Here is an 18,211-nt window from a genome sequence, read left to right on the forward strand (position 1 = left end):
TACTTGACTAGGTAGGTGCTTATATTGCCGTATATGACTTCTTACGATCTCGTACGCCAACGCTCACTGAGCATTTGGATACTTGCGGTTATGACGCCCGATAGGGTTCATCCCACAGTCGAGAAGGTAGACAACTGCTTGAAACGAAGCACGATCCAACCCCTGAGACTGTTTTGCCAGGATTTTTCGAGACTACTCGCACACGTAATCCGGCAGAGCGTTGCTGGAGAATTGCTGTAGCTGACCACGAGATGCCATGCCCGCGAGAACCGTGCAGCCCATCATGGGACTCCTGTATTTGCCATGCAGGTAACTCGCTTCCAGACTGAAACGGATAGAAAGGTTGGACGCTCTTGTTTGTCAGATCCCATGGATGGGCATGTGGCTCTCTTGCAGCTAATAATCCGGGAGCCGGCACTTCCAACACTGCGACATACCAACCATACTTCGCACGAGCTACTAGTCCTGGAACACAGGGCATAGTACAACTTGGCCTAGTGTCGTCCTTTCCTCCAAATTCCTGTGCTTGGTATAAGAAGACCACTAGTCTCGCTCATACCGACAGGGTAGACAACCTCCGACCCCGCTGGGGAGTGGATGGTACGCAACTCTACCGATCGTGAAAGGAGAACTAACAACTCCAGTTCCAAACAGTCCTATGCAGCTGGAGGATTACTTTCAGAGCGACTGCGGCCCACGCTGCTACGTAGCAGTAGTACCCCGCCGGTTGCAGTGGAAGTTGAGCGTTGTAGCGAGAAGATGGGCAACAGGACAACGCAGACGAAGAGTGGTGTTATGACCCGCTTCCTCATGCCCAGGAAGTAGAGCGACCCGACCACAGCAGCAGTTCAGCCAGCCGATCCAGCGTCGACTGAAGTAGACTTCCGTTCGAGTCAGTTCCTCCGTCTGGGACTGAGCACATGATCGGGAGGGAGGACTTTGTGCAATTATACGTCAAGGAAAGCAAAACGCCTTTGTTCAGAGGGCTCGGCTCGGAAGGCATCAGGGGGCTCAGCGCTGTCAGATCTAGAGGTTAGGGGGTCTCACAGACGCCGTCTGATCCATGACAGCCTATCTCCCGGCCTTCGGCCACGCCCGGTTCTGGGAAGTCGAAGTACGAAAGCACATGAGCCAAACCGCTGGATGCAGACTGGATTCTCGAGGATTTGGTGAATGAGTATAAGGTAGGTAATTGGCAGGGGAGGATGTTGAACCGTCCACAACAACAGTCTCCGACTTCGGCCACAACGACATCTTGGTCATGACAGGGTACTGTATTTTATACTAAACATACAATTGAGATGGGCATCAAGAAGAGAGTTGGGATATGTCCAGACTTGCGCGGAACCCTAGAATCGGCCGGTAAGGCAGCGAAGCGAAGAGATCTCGGCTCTTGAATGCACGTAGCCGCGTAGAGTAAAGCATTCAAATTGCTAAGGTGGCTCTCCGTTGGCATCGGCATCCCCGAGACGGGTAAAGGCCGTAAGAGAGCTGTACAAGCTGTGGCAGCGTTGCACACCGAGGGACTCAATAGTCGGCCCGTGCCAGAGGTGTCAACTGCGAAACTGCGAAGTCTCTTTCGGTGGGGCTGCTTGTCTTGGGGCGGTGTATTCCATCGCCCGGTGCGAAGGGGAGTTCACACCTCGGCTCCGTTGATGAGGGAAATAAAGCGACGTTCTACCAGACCGCCGTGCGGAGGGCACGTTGTAGTTGCAGTATCACAGAGGTACCTGATCTAGTCCATCGTCCGCAAAGTTCAGTGGAACATCGCGCTGAATGTAGCAACGGGACGCCACTGGCATAGTTCGAGATGTTGCGAATAGTGAAGCAGTTTATTTAACAGTCGCAACGTCCATACCAGCGTGGGAATGAAACTATGTCTCGGACGGTTTGAACACCAGCCAGGTAACTGAGCAGTCGGTCGAAGCCGATACCGAATCCTCCATGCGGCGGGCAGCCCCAGCGACGAAGGTCGACATACCAGTCAAGACTGCCTCCAGTGGCCTCGTCCGGGGCGCCCGCTGCTGGTGGTTTGATGAGTCCTTGACGCTTCATGGCATCCATTAGTGGGCCGAGACGGTGCTCGCGCATTGACCCACCAGCGATCTCGCAGTACTCTGGCACTAGCAAGTCGAAGCAATCGACAGTCGCGCCAGGTGCTTGAGCAACTTGTGTCTGGGTTTCGCGCATGTAGAAAGCCTTGATGTCTCTGGGGTAGTTGGTGACGAAGACAGGCGTGCGACCGTTTCCGACGTGATGAGTAAGATACTTCTCGTGCTCAGATTGCAGGCCAGCACCCCAGGTTGGCTTGTGCGTAAAAAGGTCAGTCCTTCGCTGTAACAGTGCGACGGCGTCAGTGTAAGTAATCCGCGGCCAGTCGCGCTCCATCAGGCCCGCCCAGCGAGACTCGACCTCCTCAGAAGGCGACAGATCGTGACCGCTATACCGCGATCGGAACAGAAGTTCCTCGTACGTGGCCGACCCCGCGAGGCTGGTGCTCAAAGAGCGTAGCATATCCTCGGCTAGGTTCATGACGGGATCGAGATCGTCTACAAAGCTCATCTCGGCCTCGAGCATGTAGAACTCGCTCAGATGCCGCGAGGTGTCGCTCCTCTCAGCGCGGAAGACGGGTGAGAGCGTCCAGACGTTGCCGACCGCTTGGGCCAGTGCCTCGAGGTGGAGCTGGGTCGAGACAGTCAGGTACTTCTTGGAACGGAAAAACAACTCTTGGGGGCCGCCTTTGTCGGCGCAGTCCGGTGTGGAGTTGGCCGGAGTCACGGTAAAAACCTCGCCGGCGCCTTCACAGTCGGAGGACGTAATGATGGGCGGATGCGTCTGAGTGAAGGATCGGCCTGCAAAGAACTGAGTCAAAGACGCGATGACTTCAGAGCGTAGTCTCAGCAAGACGCCGTTGATCGGAGTTCTCGGCCGCAAGTGCGGCAAGGTACGGAGATACTCAGGTGTCTGATATTTCTTTTGGATGGGGAATGTCTGAAAGACACGCGGTTAATCCTCTGCCTGCGTTTCTACTTCCCTCTATTTTCGTTCCCAAACCTCGGTATAACCGGCGAGAACAGGGCAGAGAGGAGCGTACCTTTGCGTCGGACGGGCCCAAGACCTCGACTTTGCTTACATGCAGCTCATGGCTTTGGCCAGCTCCGCTTGAAGACACCCAAGAGCCGGTGAGGCGGACGGCAGCGCCAACGGCCAAGCTGCAGGGACCGCATCAGTAACTTAGATAGCCGAGACACACATGGGGCAGAGGGAGCTTGCGCATACCCTTCGGCGTTCTCGGCCCGGATGAGGGCCTGTATCGGAGCCAGCGATGAACCATCGCCTAGGGAGACGAAGTGATTCGCTTTCATGGACCGGACAGACCGGACGAAGCCGTTGACGACAACATCGTCGACCTTCTTAGCGGGCTTCCATGCGAGAAGCTGGGCGACAGAGCGGTTCACTTGCTGGGAGACATATCGGTGGCAGGCGCGACGCGGACGCAAGACACGCGAGACACTGGACGGCCGAAGCGCGGGGGTAAGCCGCATGGCTCTGGAGTCACCTGGGGACTTGCCTCCCCTTTCTGGTTGCGGTTCCAATTGATCTCAGAGCTCACGTTGTCATGAAGTCAATCTGCACGTGTTTTCCGTCACGGTGCCCAGGGACCTGTATGTACGGTATGTAAATTCAACAAAGATCGGGACATCGAAAAATGATAGCTCTGACGTCTTGGCCGGCAAGTTGCCTCAGCTGTTGATTGGCAGATCCACATGACCCACAGCGCCTATCGCTGACTGGCGGGGACCCGCAAAGGCACTTTCCTTCTTGAGACCGAAAGGCGCTGTGATTGGCTACAACTGGCCGGTCGGACAAAACGCCGTTGTTGCTGGTGGACGTTCCGAGTCGTCCGTCCGCCCAAGTTCGGTTGGAGTTCTTCAAAAACATGCGGAGAAGACACTATGGAAATGGCGGCCGAAAAGAGCTGCAGCCTGAAGCAGTGACGGACCGTAGGATGCGCGGAGAGTCCATTCCAGCCCCGACTCTAGTTCCATCAGCTGTTCCAAAGTTCAGTTCCATGCAGCAGCCACCGCACGGCTCGGAACGCCGATCTCTAGCCCCACTCAGATGATGCCCGTCCTTGTCATTGTGCAGACGAGCGTCAGACATGCATCGATGGCCTTTCCATCTGGCTCCAATGTCGGCACCTATCGAGATGCATCACGGCCACGACCCCTCATGTCTGGGCAACAACCCCGATCCACAGCAGCCCTCGAGGGCTTGCAAATGGTTCAGTTGCATGTTTCGCTCCCATTGACTTGTATACGACCCCGACACTGGCGAAGTACAGTACAAGCCGTGACTGGCGCCGTTGGTCTTCCATTGGTTTCAGCAGCTGCCCGGCCTCGACGCACTCAATGCATGCACCGAGTTGAAAAGGAGATTCGCCCACGGCGGGTGACAGGGCCCTGGTCCATGTCTCTAGTCGTCCGTGACCCGGGTGGCTTGGGAATACCAGATTGACTCTAAGATGCCGCACCTGCCGCCGCACAGCATTTAGTGCATCCACTCTGCAATTCCCACGGTCTCGGAAGCTCGCCTGGGCGCTAACTCGTCTACCAAGAAGACTCGACACTCTCTCCAGTCTCCTGCCCTCTTTCTCTAGAACCCGAAACCCGCACTATCCGCGATCCCGCTCGTGTTTGCAATGGGATCGTGCCTTCATGTCTGGGTTTGGCACAAGGTGCATCCATGGAGAACGGTCTCGAGCTCATGCGTGCATTGGGCGAGTGGCCTAGTCACCCCATCAACAACAAAGTGAGGTAATAATGACTGTCTTTGATGTTTTGTTTTAGACCACACAGTTACACACAGATCTCTGTGCAGGACTCACAGCACGCGACAAGGCCGTTGTTTTGGCCGTTGCGCCATCCTGCAAGGAGTGATTCTATATCGGTATTGTTTCTTTTCTTTTTTGGGGTCTCTCGGGCCACACTGATCAGATACATAAAGCATCGGATGCCCCTCCCCGACCACCCCATCACTCAAGAGTCGGCAGTGCCATCCAAGAACCCGGTCCAAGTTCGACCAATCTAACATATTCGAGACGTTCCCATCTCATGCACTGAACATTCCCTTGTGTTCCTCTCTACGGCTCTTACCACCTACCAGCCATGCCTTCCTCAAGCTCCAAGTACAAGCCCAAGCCCTCCGAGGTTGCTTCAGAAGCCAAGAAACATTACATCCCCACGATCCGGAGGGACTACGCATCGGTGTGGACGACGTGCTCGTACATCTATCAGCAACCGCTGTTGCAGATCACCTTTGACGAGAGACTGGTTGATCTCTCGCCTCCCCTTTTCTGTGAGCGTTTATCACCTCTTACGCAATACCGGCTTGGATTCTAATACATGGCATAGATGTGTACAGTGGGGACCCCGTTGACTTCGCCCTTAATTGGATTCCGGACGCGCCACAGTGCACCATTCCCTTCATCTGCGCGGCCAACGATAAGCGCCCGGGGGGAGACTGGGAGACCGGCGTGGTAGGCTATGAGGAACGTCTCTGTCGGCGGAGCACCCTTGCAGCGTGCTTGGCAACTCCAGCGGATGGTTCCCCGGTCAACAATCATTACCCGCTCCCGGTATGCGCGGGAATACTGTCACAACACGTCGGTCAGTGACTGCCTCCGCATTTCTTCTTGACCTGGTCCCGTCCCCGGCGCTAACTGGTTTGATCAGTCGTGTTCCGTGGACCGCACGATAGATATGAGCTGCGCCCTGAGCAGGAATGGAGATCACTGCCGGTCGTGTCAGTGCCGCCGCCGCGGTGGCCCAAGTTGACGCAGAACGGCACCAAGTATTCCTTTGCCGACGAGCGCGAGATGGTCAAGGACAAGCTCCGCGGTGCGCTCCGCATCTGCGCCTACAACGGCTACAGCACCGTGGTGGTGGGAGATTTTGGCTTGGGCAACGGCTACCGCAACCCACCTCAGGAGCTTGCCGAACTGTGGCGCGAGGTGTGCCTCTACGATCCCGATCTGCGTGGCCGGATCCGCTGCGTGGCATTCGTGTTCGAGGATCCCACCCAGAGCACGACGCAACTGATCCTAGACGACATCGCGAAGAAGAACAAGGGAGCCAACGGCACGTCAAGCAAGCACAAGTCGAAGAGTGGTTCGGGCTCGAGCTCGAGTTCGAGCTCGAACTCAGCGACGGTGCTCTCGCCCACCGACTTCCAAATCTTTTCCCACGTGTTCGACAATGCTGAGATCCAGAGGTTCCTTGCACAGCCGGATGCGAGATATGGCTTGAACAATCTGCTTGCCTGATACGTGTTTTGGTTTCTACTGGAGTTATGGCTTAGGCGTTCAGGGTCTGGGGCTATGAAAGATGCCTAGGTGCCGCTCTGATTAATACTTCCTGCCGTCAAACGACAGACCGCAGTTGGAAATGCTGTAGGTGTTTCGCTATTCAGCACTCCTTGGGGAATGCCCTTTCCCTAGCTTTAGCTTCGCAAAGATAATATATCCTGTGGTAGCTTCCGGAGTCATGCCACCAGATGTCCCTTCGTCTGTTAAGGAGCGGCAAGCGCGCTTGTTAAGGATGCAAGCGAACGGTTGAACGAAAGGTTAGCTTATGCTCGCCGATGAACTGATGGTTGGTTCGCGGCCCGAGGCTGATGATCGGCCGAACATTCCTGGCATGGCGCCAGGATGCCGGGCCCCATGCCCTACCCTGCTGGTGATCTATCCAGAGGGCAGCCACTGGCCATGCCCGATTTCAGACATGGCTCGCTGTCACGGGCCAAGCCTGCATGAGGCTTGAACCAACCATGCTCACCACTGGTCCCAGAGTGAGCGCCAAACTGCATTAATGAACTGTATGTATGTATGTGCGGGCATCCCTTCACGCGGATTCGCTCGCAGACATGCCATAAGAGAGATTGCGACCAGCCGAGAACCCTCCCCTATGCGGAGGTGGCTGCAGACATGTGAGGCTGGCCGGATTTACTGCTGCTGCTTGCTGCTAGCCTTCGCTCAACCGAATGGATTGACCATGGCACTTCTACCTTTTGCCACTTTGACCTGGAAGCTGAGCTCCTGGAGCGTGCTCAGGACGGGTGACTGCGTTTGTCCAACAGTTGCTATCCTTGCTTGAGGTGCTGGTCTCGTTGGTCCCTCTCTTGAAAGTTGAAAAGTTTTGAAACCGCCATTCATGCATGCATCAATTGACCTCTCCGCCAAAGAAGTCTCGACTACAAGGACCGGGGGCGGGAGAGCATCATTGTCTGGGGCGCCTATCCGTTGTCGCGGGGGGATGGGTGACCGAGATCCGGCCGTGGCAGTGCGAGATGAAGCAAGCAAGGGGGCGAGAGCCCCTTGCACGAGCAGTCGCACTGATCATTTGATCCCCTTTTCGCAGAAGACCCGGCGGTGAAGAAAAACGATCCAATTCCCCCACACCCCCGATAGTATCGTGACACAAGAGCGGCGTGTAGATACCCTCTGTAACGTAGCACACATCTCTAGGCAACACGCACACAAAGTCCGGAGACAGAATGTGTTAGATCGAGTCATACAGATCGCCGAGACGGCCGGGGAAGCCTGCAGCAGCTTGTTGACTGACCGCCCCTTGCTCTGCCACTGGCTTGGTGGAACAAAAGGTTCCAGATCTGTGTCACCCGATACCTACGACTCCGCAGTACAGAGTACCTAGGTAAAGATCCTACTGCGGACAACCGGCGAAGAGTGAGACCTTGGGTGTTGAATGGTGGTCGGTCACTCGGAGGGAAGGTAAGTGCTGGATTGGCTAGAGACTCAAGGGCTGTAGGTACGGAGTATATAATGTTTGTTGCTAGTATCGGTTCATATGCATGCTTTGTCTCAGAGAAATACGACCAACAGGGGGGTCCAAAATGACTGAGATGGGCTTGATTGCCTCCCGGCAACAACTTCAAGTGCCAGCGGGGCGAGAGTCCTGTCCGGTTAAGGAAGGAAGCAACGGAAGGTGCCGAGGTCGCCAACTGAACTCTCAACACATGCCCACTACGGTACCTGAGGTTCCTACAGCCAATGTCCATTCCCTCTGGCATTACTGTCTACGGTACTATATGCGTCGGGATGGTATCTCTTACCATGGAAACCGTCACCAGTGTTACCGCCTCTTCATCGTCACCATTTACATCCAACTCCCTCATTTAGTTGTGATGAGCTTTCTCTGGAGTAGGTTCCTGGCTTCCTTTTCTCCTCAATTTAAGTTGTGAGTGTTGTGATACATATCTGACCACTGTTAGTGTCATTGCATAAGGCACCTACCTACCTAGTACCTCCACACTAACCCCCGGCCAAAAGCATCGATACCGGCCGACTTCAGAAGTTCAGACCCCGGGAGACGGAAGGAACTTCACCAACACGGTACACCATCTCTATCCCAATATCTCTTAGGCATTTTCGTCTCTCTCTTCCTTCTGATGCTTCTCGGTTACCCCCTTCTCTGTTCGTCTTCTTTTTCTCCTCCTAGATAGTTCTGTTTGCTCAACTTAAGGTAATCTTCCTTAATCTCTCGCCGTAGCATGGTATGCAGCTTGTCCAGCCATGCAGAGCCACGCTATCACAACCCTGCTAAGAAGGAATCTCGGCGAGATCAAGCCGAGAAAAAGGATGAAGAATCCTGTACCCAACGCACAAGTAAACACCCCTCGGCTTAAACCGACCCAAGGTAGACGAGCATGGGGAAAGAAAAACAAAGTGACAATACAAACACGGACCGAAGCCCTTCGGCACGGGTGAAAGGCGAGGGGGGGCGCCGAATCCCTTCCCTTCAGGGGGGCTTCCTTCCAAGGATGCGGTTGGTCCAAATGCGAGGACGCCCCTTGATTCTGCCTTTCGGAGTGTTCAGCTCGGTTTCCTAGCCTCTCAGGAAGCAGCATGCGAGCGAGTTGAGAGTTGACTGAGAATTGGTGGACAAGGTGAGCAACGGTAAGGCTCCGGAGACCGGGGGAGGCGTGCTGGGCGACGGGAGGGAGTCATGAGAGAGTGGCAGTGTGTATTTCTTTGGTCAGGGTTAAAGGAGCAGGACAGATGTTAAGCTGCTACGGTACGCTCAAGTTCTGAAGGGTAGGATAGTGCTGCGGTACGTGAGTAGGGGTAACTTATTGACGGATGTATGCCAGGTGTATTTTCTGTCTGGCATGGGTGGTGGCATTCACATGCCAGAACGCGCCATGGTAAAACATCACTAAGAGCCAGGCACCAGCATTGGGACCATTCAACAAGGACCGGTATTCCGCTGGCAAAACCTTGTAGGAATTGAATTCACGTCGAGGGCTAGACCGAGTTGCAACAAACTGGGAGAAGTAGGGATTTTCCAAACATAACAGACGACAAACGTCTTTTGGTATCTATCACCTTGTCTGGAACGCGGACTTAAGTCATGACATGGGCCAGATGTAAGGATGCAGCTACTCGCCCTCTGACGCTCTTCCTCGTCTGTCACACTACCAATAGGCAGGCCTTAGCCCCGTAAAGCTCGATAGTGCTGACGACTCGCTCGAATCCTCCCGTTTTCTCTGTCCCGCAAGCTGTTGTATCAGGTTAGCAAACCGAGATTTCAAGGGAAACCGAGATTTTCTACTCGGTTAGGCTAGAGAAGGGACACTCACCTCCAGCTGCACCCCCTTATGCACGTGCACGAGCCAATCCACATAGCTCTGCGCCTCGTTATTCCGATCCTCGACCAACATCCGCGCAAACTCATACTCCGCCCCATCTATGCCCTGCCGCGCCAGCTGAATCGTCAGGCCCTTGGACCCGCGCATGGTGCGCAGGAACTCGATGATGTTCCGCACCTGCGCGTTCAGGTGCGTTTCTAGCACCGGAATCGACGAGGTGTACGCGTCCAGGCTCTGCAGACTGGTCTTGTCCTCGCCGAACAGATCCGCAATCAGGTTGGGCGACGTCTGCGCGTGGAACCACAGCAGCGTCTGTTGGCCGTTATCCACCAGATAGACGCCACCCGGCTCGACACGGGCAAAAGAGGTGCGGATGGATGGTGGCATCCGGAGATGGCCGGTCTGCGGGTCCGGGAACCCGTCCTCAGGCTGCAGGTTGTGGATGGGGATCATGCGCGGGTAGAGGTAGAGGCTCAGCTCGAGCGGGCCCATGGAGCGGATGAGGCGCATCTCGTGGACGCGGCGGTCCGAGGATTCGGAACCGCCTTTGAAGGCCCGGCATTTGACCATGCCGAGCATGTACATGGAGAATTCTTTGAGCCGTTCCGGCATGACCAGCTGGCCTGGTGGGTGGGTTTGCGAGAGGAAGTGTTTGCGGTAGTTTGCGAGAACGTCGATTGTCTTTTCTGTTAGGCTGAGGCGGATGTCTTTGAGGGTGCTGGAGGTGGTGGCCAGCTTGGTAGAGGCTTCCTTGGCGATAGTGGTGTAGACAGCGTCCTGGTCAATGAACTTGACGCTATCCCGTGCGCTCTCGCTGACGCCAGCGATGACATTGATACACCTGACCCTCCGCTGGCCTGAGGCGGACGTGTAGAGCAGGGCCGCCTGGAAGTGCGCGTCGAGCTTCGAGTCGAGCTTTCCATCGTAACCAAACTCCACGCCGAGCGCTTTGTCGGCATCGATGACGCCAATTTCGAGGTCGGCGCCAAAGGTGTGTTGAATGAAGTTGCCGTGATAGCCCGTAACCTGCAAGCCGTTGGAGCATCTGACTTTCATCAGAGCTTGATAGCCCGTCTCCCGGGTCACCGCATGCTTGACCTCCATGGACAGCTTGGTGTTGTCCCGTGGAGCGATGAAGTTGGGATAGTAGAAAGTCTCGCCGCCAGTGGTAGCAGACACGTAGCCTAAGAAAACGTCAGAAGGAAAAGCAGATTTGCTGCGACTGATTTACTCACCAACTGTGGCAATGTCCAGATAACCGCCCGATGGGGCGGCCATGAAGAAGTCAACGCCAACGCCCACCGAAACCATCTTCTCGGCAACCTTCCTCCACGCGGGGTGCTCGGTGCTGAACAGCTTCTTGTCCGGCTCACCCCCCGGATGCTTGCCGTCGTCCCGCATGAACAGGCGGCCGGGCCCCCAAGTAGGGAGAGCCGCAAGGGAGCAGAAGATCTTGCCACCGGTCTTCTCCAGCGCGGCAACTGCGGCGTTCAGAGTCGACAGAAGGGCTGGTTCGGGGTTTTTGATGGTCGAGAACATTTGGGGAAGGCGAGTGAGCAGGGAGGTGATGACCGTCTTGGACTCGTAGGGGTCGACAAACAGGCCTTCGCTTAGTGGCACAAAAGGGTCCTCGATATCCGGCATGATCATCATCTGAGCTTGTTCCAACGCCGGGCTGACGTTGTAGAAGTGGACCTCCTTATCAAACGTCACAAAGCCAACCTTGGCGCCTCCCGGTATCCTCCGCTTGACCTCACCGTTCTCATCCTTCTCCTCGTCATCCTCAGCGCCATACAGCGTCCGCAGGATACCGTCGCAGAAGGACTCGAGGAACCCTTTGTTGAACGACTCTTGTGTTACGTCGATCAAGAAGAGGTAGCGCATGCCGACCGGTTCCCTGGTCCAGTACTCCTTCGGCACGATGAACTCGACTGTTCCCCGCATGAGTTCTGGCCGCTGATCCCGGTCCACGCGGACACCCTGAGGGCTGGTAGCGCAGAAATACTCCGAAGGTGTATCGTTCGCATAGCCGCACAAATTGCAAACGAACTTGTTGCCGCCGGAGCGGAACATCATGAAGGGGTTGATGTAGGCGCGGCATCTGTGGCAGCGCGGAGGGCCCATATCGCCGAAGTCCAGGACCGGGATATGAAGCTCGCCGGCCTGGAGCGGGGCCAGCGGCTGTAGGACGAGGCCGAGCGGTAGACCGGTGCTTCGAAGTCCGTCTGCTGTGGCAGGTATGTTGCTCATAGTGAGGCGCGCAAACTTGGGCGAAGCGTTCCCCTGATCGAAAGCCACAAACGAGACCGTGGCTGGAGGAGGGACCAGCCGTTCGAATGTCGGATACACATTGTTGAAGAAGTATTGCTGCACAGAATCTCGGGAAAGGGGCACACTCGGCATCTCGTCCGGAGACACCCTGGTCTGTCCCGATGTGGAGATCATGGTCGGCGATGGCCCAGCGTCGACGTAACCGCTCCTGGCGGCAAACTCGGCGGGAGAGGCAGGGACGGGCGCGAATCCAGGGCTCACGGGCGCCGGAAACTGGGACTGACTCATCTGAGGTGAGAGGCCGCCGGGGCCGTAGCGGGGGGCGGCCGCGGAAGGATCAGCGTTGAGGTATGCCGTAGCGGGTGTGCCTGCCGGGGGCATCCCGTTGAACGCTTGGGATGAGCCTGTAGGTGCCTCAACGTGGTGGTATGCGTGGCGGTCCTTCTTCTTCTTTCTGACCGTCCCCTGGGCAGCGTCACCCCTGAGGCTCATGCCACCCATCTGCGCCGCCAGCCCCGCGTCATCGGTCGGAGGTTGTTGCCCCGCGAAGTATCCAGGGGACTGAGGATGCCCGTACCCAGGTGCTTTCGGCCCCGGCGGGACACCAGCCGCTGACGGTGTGCCATAGTACGACGTCTGGCCGACCGCGGTCTGATACGGATTGGGAGCGACAGGGGGTTGGAACTGGGGAGCAGCTGGCTGCGTCGTCCGGTTCGGGTCGTCGGGATTGAGCTGTTCACCCTGGCCGAGGGCGTGGTACATGGCGTATTCGGCCATTTTGGGTGTCTCCTGCGGGACGCCGTCGGCAACAATGGCTCGTCAATACCCCGTTTATACCGAGTTGAAGGGGGCGGGGGTAGGGAGATCGTCTCGAGATCGTCACCGGGGACCTTCGTTGCGAAAAATGATCCGGCTCATAATCAGATACACTCCAAGGTCAGCACCGTCCCAAATGCTGGCTGAGATTGTCCGGTTGACGTTTTGCGCAATGTGGCCCGAAAGTGGTCGATGTCTTCTCGCTCCGAAGTGCAGGAGGGTCCCACTTTCACCTTGCGGGTCCCATGTGAAGCTCAAGCTGGCCTTTTTGGTCGGTGCACGCTTGGCTCGGCGGTTGAACAGGGGTCTGCGCTCCGTGGTATGGTGTGTGTGTATGGTGGGCCTGTGCACTGACCTACAGTACAAACTAAGGTAGACATGCCACAGCTTACCGCCTTCCGAACATGGTCCAGAGCTCCAAGGCTGGCCTGTCGCGTGTTTGCAATTGACGCGACAAAAGCAAGCAGTTGGAAACGCAGCTCTTCATTGCCGATTTGACAAGGATCGCTTCACCCTCAACAGTCCAGGTGAAACCGGGACCATACATTACGGTTATCGTACGGAACCATCGCATTTTGTCGGCGCCTTGGAAGAAGAAGATAATAAAGCCATGCCTCAGCTCCGGTAGCGACTTGAAAAAACATTCAAGCCGCCGCCATGTTCACTTTCACCCCGCTGCAAGGCGCTCTCGCCGAGTCTACGGCATCGCAGTCGCTTTTGGAACTGGATGGAGGTGTCAAGGTTCTGATAGACGTTGGCTGGGATGAGACTTTCGATGTTGAGAAGCTCAGGGAATTGGAAAAGTCGGTTGCTGCTAGGTGGCCATTGGGACGAGCCGAGTGAGGGAGACAGGGAGCGCATTGCTAACCACTTCGTCTTAGGCAAATACCGACATTGTCGTTGATTCTGTTGACACATGCGACGGTGGACCATCTCGGCGCATATGCGCACTGCTGCAAACACTTCCCCCTCTTCACCCGCATCCCGGTCTATGCGACCCGACCAGTTATCGACCTCGGCCGAACACTAACCCAGGATCTTTACGCCTCGACCCCCGTAGCTGCCACGACAATATCCCCGACTTCGCTTGCAGAGGTTGCATACTCATATGCGCAGACATCTTCTGCAGACCACAACCTGCTGCTACAGCCTCCGACACCCGAAGAGATTGCGCGCTACTTCTCCTTGATTCAACCGCTCAAGTACTCACAGCCTCACCAGCCGCTTCCATCGCCCTTCTCTCCGCCTCTCAATGGCCTCACAATCACCGCTTACAACTCCGGTCACACGCTCGGAGGAACAATCTGGCATATCCAACATGGGCTCGAGTCGATTGTCTACGCCGTTGATTGGAACCAGGCCCGCGAGAATGTCTTCTCCGGTGCCGCGTGGCTGGGAGGAGGGCACGGGAGCGCAGGCGGTGCCGAAGTCATTGAGCAGTTACGCAAGCCGACTGCTTTGGTATGCAGCAGCCGCACGCCTGAAACTGCACTTGCCCGTGCCCGGCGGGATGAGCAGCTCCTAGAGTCAATCAAACTATGCATCGCCAGGGGCGGGACGGTTTTGGTCCCTGTGGATTCGAGCGCGAGAGTGCTCGAGCTCTCTTATCTCCTGGAGCACGCATGGAGGGCCGAGATCGCCAACAACAATGATGTGTTCAAGTCGACGAAGCTCTATCTAGCTGGCCGCAGCATCGGGAGCACTATGCGGAACGCAAGGAGCATGTTGGAGTGGATGGACGACAGCATTGTGAGAGAGTTTGAGGCAGTGGCCGGCGGCGCTCGGGCGGGGAATAGCGGCGGTGGCGGTCGTAAGGGCAAGGATGCCGGCCCTTTCGATTTTAAACACATACGATTGCTTGAGAGGAAAGCGCAGGTTGAACGGATACTGCAGCAAGCGGCAGATGATTCTGAACCGAAAGGCAAAGTTATCCTGGCAACCGACACGAGCCTGGAGTGGGGTTTCTCCAAGGATGTTCTGAAAGCAATCGCGGGAGACGCAAGAAACCTGGTGGTTCTCACAGAGAAACCCAGCCTTAATCGAGGCAAGCCGTCCATCGCGCGGACCTTGTGGGAATGGTGGAAGGAGAGAAAGGATGGCGTGGCTGTCGAGCAAACGAGCAGCGGTGACACGTTCGAGCAGGTATACGTGGGTAACCGCGAGTTGGAGGTGGCTGACGCTTCACGGCAAGCGTTGGAAGGAAACGAACTAGGTGTCTACCAACAGTGGCTCGCTACACAGCGGCAACTCCAAGCTACTTTACAGAGCGGCGGTGCCGTCGCGTCGGATCCTTCTGCCGATGTAGTGGACGATGCGTCGGAAACTACAACGGAAACCGAAGAATCGGAAACGGAACAACAAGGAAAGGCCCTGAATGTATCGACGACAATTGGGCAAGCAAGCCGAAAGAAGGTGGTCCTGAAAGACGAAGACCTAGGTATTACCATCTTATTCAAGAAGAAGGGCGTCTACGACTTTGACGTCAGGGGCAAGAAGGGCAGGGAACGGATGTTCCCCATCGTCTTAAGACGGAAACGGAACGACGAATTCGGCGAGCTCGTCCGACCCGAGGAATACCTCCGTGCCGAAGAGCGTGAAGACACGGATGGACAGGAGGAAAGGCAGGATGGGGGCAGGCAAGAACAGGGCCTTGGCAAGAAGCGCAAGTTCGACGACGTGGGCGCCGCGGGCAAAGGAGGCTCGGGCCCCAACAAACGCCCTCAAGCCAAGCGTGCCCTCTCGGACGAGCCGGAGGCTACCGCGCTCTCCGATGGCTCTGGCGGAGATGAACTAGACGAGCTCGAAGACGAGGAGGAAGCCGTAGTAGGGCCGGCCAAGCTCGTCGTCACTACTCACACCGTCTCAGTCAGGCTCCGCATCGCCTTTGTCGACTTCAGCGGCCTTCACGACAAACGCAGCCTGAACATGCTGATCCCATTGATCCAGCCACGCAAGCTGATCCTCGTCGCGGGAGCGGAAGAAGATACCCACGCCCTCGCTGCAGACTGCAAGAAGCTGTTGGGCGCACAGCTCACGTCGGAGTCGTCTCAGAACAGCGTCGACGTGTTCACTCCCGCCGTCAACACCACGGTCAACGCCTCGGTCGATACCAACGCCTGGGTGGTCAAGCTGGCCGATCCCTTCGTCAAGCGCCTGAAGTGGCAAAACGTGCGCGGGTTGGGCATCGTCACCGTGACGGGTTTACTCCTCCCCGGGGGCGAAATCGCCATCCAACAACAACAGCAAGACTCGGAACGCCTCGAAGACGGAGACACGGCGAACAAGCGCCAGAAACTCGAGGACACACCCTCCGCCGCCGCCACTCCAGAACCAAACGGGGCTCTCGTCGCAACAACAACGGCGGCGAAGAACAAACCCGCACTCCCAACACTGGACGTTCTCCCGCCCACCCTCGCGTCAGCCGTCCGTTCGGCCGCGCAGCCCCTGCACGTCGGCGACCTGCGACTGGCAGACCTCCGCCGGGCGATGCTCAGCGCGGGCCACAGGGCCGAGTTCCGCGGCGAAGGCACGTTGCTCATCGATGGGACAGTGGCGGTGCGTAAGACGACAACCGGCAGGGTTGAGATTGAGAGCGTTGATTTCCCGCTCTCCGTGAGGGACGGCGGGGCCCGCGGTGGCGGCGGCGGGACGTTCTACGAGGTGAGAAGGAAGATTTACGAGGGTCTGGCTGTTGTTGCGGGGGCGTGAGCTGTGTCATTGTGTGGTTTGTTAGGATTATAGTCAGGAAGGAAAGCGCAATGCCGGTCGGCGGTGGGAAGATAGACTTGGAGCTAAGGTAGCTGGCTCCAATTCAAATGGCATTAGTGGAAGCGTGCTTCCGGAGGCTTGTACAGGTTATCCACGCGTTTGTAAAGCTCCAGAGAATATCGGTAGCTTAATAGCATCTTGAACCCAGAGAATGGGCAAACTTTCAGGCCTGAAGATGGATCAAGGGGCGATCTGCCTTCTTCAACTTCGCACTCTTCCTCTGAGAGATCAGCTTAGGTCTATCCACAGAGGAATAAGATCAAGAGGCCCTGTCTTGCTAATCTGCCGGGCAGACAATGATGATGCTGTTGGGGATCTTATTCAAGGTGTCCGCAGACCACCAGCATCTCTCCTGAATGGAGCAACGGCCCCGAATACGCCCAGGGCTTTCGGTCGGTTTCAAATGTCAAACTTGAAGATCTCAAAAGGATCCCGATCTTCACCGCTTACCAACACCTCGGCTGCGGGGTCCTGCTTCTTGAGGATCCTTTCTAGCTGTGGCTGTAGGACCTCTTCCAAGAACCCGCGCTCCGAGTTGCTGTGAAATACCGTGATGACGTACTTGCCCAGCATAGTCAACCGCAGCGCGTTGTGGTGGGTCATCTCGCCGGTCACAATGACATCTGCATTGGTGTCCTTGAGGACGTCATAACCAGACCCGGCGCAGACGGCGACTGACCGCACGAACACCGATACACCGGACGTCGGGCTCGGCCGGGCGACCATGACCAGAGAAGTATTCAGCCTCTCGGCATAAGTCTTCGCAATGCTAACGTAGTTGACGGCCTTCTCAAGTTCGACAAGGCGGCCGTAGCCCGCGCCCTCAAAGCCCGCCGGCACGGGGCTGCGGATCGACTGGACGACGGACTTCTTTGTGACGCCGTGCTCATCCAGCATGTCAGCGAGCCAGTCGTTGACGCCACCCAAGGTGGCATCGATCGCGGTATGGGGGCTGTCTGCAAGAGAGGAGATGAGTCTAGGTTTCCCACAGGGACACGGCATGGATGCTACTCACACACTGCAATGTTCTGCTGTGCCAGGCGCAGGACGATGCGTTGGTGGGGATCGTTGAGGGTGACTGCCTTCAGGCCGCGGAAGATGAAGGGGTCTATACATGTCAGGATATGTACTCGGAAAACAGGTTTGGGAATGGTGGCGATCGCACGGTAGCTCACAATTACGGACACCCTTTTGGCAATCGCCTCCTCAGCGACAGCGACCGTTAGGTCGTTGGTTAGGAGGACTCGCGGAGGGACGCTGCCAGAGGCCGGCTCGATGTTTTCCTGGAGCAAACCCACGTTGTCCCAAGCGCGGTCGGCAAGCTCTTCAGGGTACCTAGGTAAGTACTTGATGTCAGCCATGATACTCTGTGGGTACGACGGGGTTTCTGTTTCTGCCTACAGCGAGCGCATCGCCTGCACGACCTGGCGAGTGAACAACGGGCTGCTGAGGGTGGGCTCCATCAGGTCCTTGATGCTGTACAGCCTTCTGAGAATCGTTGGTCGGATGATGCGCGGAGTTGAAAGGAATCCTGGTGTCCTCAGAATGGTGGCAGTCAACCTCATTTGACGTCTTTGCTCCCAATTCTTGGGAAGAGCTGATCATTACTACCAGTTAGGTCGCAAGTTTGATAGTTCGATCTGATGCGTTTGCGTGCTGGAGAGGACCTTACACCCTTCACCCTAACCCT

The 18,211-nt window shown here is 56.5% G+C and overlaps 5 protein-coding genes across 5 annotated transcripts; 2 read left to right on the top strand and 3 right to left on the bottom strand.

The window, feature by feature from the left end:
• Positions 1-1,649: 1,649 nt before the first annotated feature.
• Positions 1,650-3,742, bottom strand: B0T15DRAFT_209244 (uncharacterized protein). The gene is made up of 3 exons (XM_062862650.1): positions 3,280-3,742; positions 3,095-3,212; positions 1,650-2,991 (listed from the first exon to the last, which is right to left on the bottom strand). Exons 1-3 carry the CDS (start codon positions 3,543-3,545, stop codon positions 1,837-1,839), a joined length of 1,539 nt encoding a protein of 512 aa, XP_062721548.1. The 5' UTR covers positions 3,546-3,742; the 3' UTR covers positions 1,650-1,836.
• Positions 3,743-4,969: 1,227 nt separating this feature from the next.
• On the top strand, positions 4,970-6,394 carry B0T15DRAFT_209262 (uncharacterized protein). The gene is made up of 3 exons (XM_062862651.1): positions 4,970-5,358; positions 5,415-5,669; positions 5,736-6,394. The coding sequence occupies exons 1-3, from the start codon at positions 5,169-5,171 to the stop codon at positions 6,323-6,325; spliced, it is 1,035 nt and encodes a 344-aa protein (XP_062721549.1). The 5' UTR covers positions 4,970-5,168; the 3' UTR covers positions 6,326-6,394.
• A 2,830-nt stretch (positions 6,395-9,224) lies between these two features.
• B0T15DRAFT_556214 (uncharacterized protein) lies at positions 9,225-13,088 on the bottom strand. Its single transcript, XM_062870411.1, has 2 exons — positions 10,902-13,088; positions 9,225-10,850 (listed from the first exon to the last, which is right to left on the bottom strand). Exons 1-2 carry the CDS (start codon positions 12,712-12,714, stop codon positions 9,634-9,636), a joined length of 3,030 nt encoding a protein of 1,009 aa, XP_062721550.1. The 5' UTR covers positions 12,715-13,088; the 3' UTR covers positions 9,225-9,633.
• Positions 13,089-13,204: 116 nt separating this feature from the next.
• B0T15DRAFT_209432 (beta-lactamase-like protein) lies at positions 13,205-16,691 on the top strand. The gene is made up of 2 exons (XM_062862653.1): positions 13,205-13,556; positions 13,635-16,691. The coding sequence occupies exons 1-2, from the start codon at positions 13,411-13,413 to the stop codon at positions 16,459-16,461; spliced, it is 2,973 nt and encodes a 990-aa protein (XP_062721551.1). The 5' UTR covers positions 13,205-13,410; the 3' UTR covers positions 16,462-16,691.
• Positions 16,692-16,920: 229 nt separating this feature from the next.
• Positions 16,921-17,984, bottom strand: B0T15DRAFT_485318 (GTP cyclohydrolase 1 type 2/Nif3; the record flags this gene model as incomplete). Its single annotated transcript, XM_062866287.1, has 4 exons — positions 16,921-17,477; positions 17,537-17,629; positions 17,687-17,856; positions 17,923-17,984. 4 exons carry the CDS (start codon positions 17,982-17,984, stop codon positions 16,921-16,923), a joined length of 882 nt encoding a protein of 293 aa, XP_062721552.1.
• Positions 17,985-18,211: the final 227 nt, after the last annotated feature.

Source organism: Chaetomium strumarium (genome assembly GCF_033439665.1).
Source record: "Chaetomium strumarium strain CBS 333.67 chromosome Unknown B0T15scaffold_4, whole genome shotgun sequence".
Taxonomy (NCBI): Eukaryota; Fungi; Ascomycota; class Sordariomycetes; order Sordariales; family Chaetomiaceae; genus Chaetomium; species Chaetomium strumarium.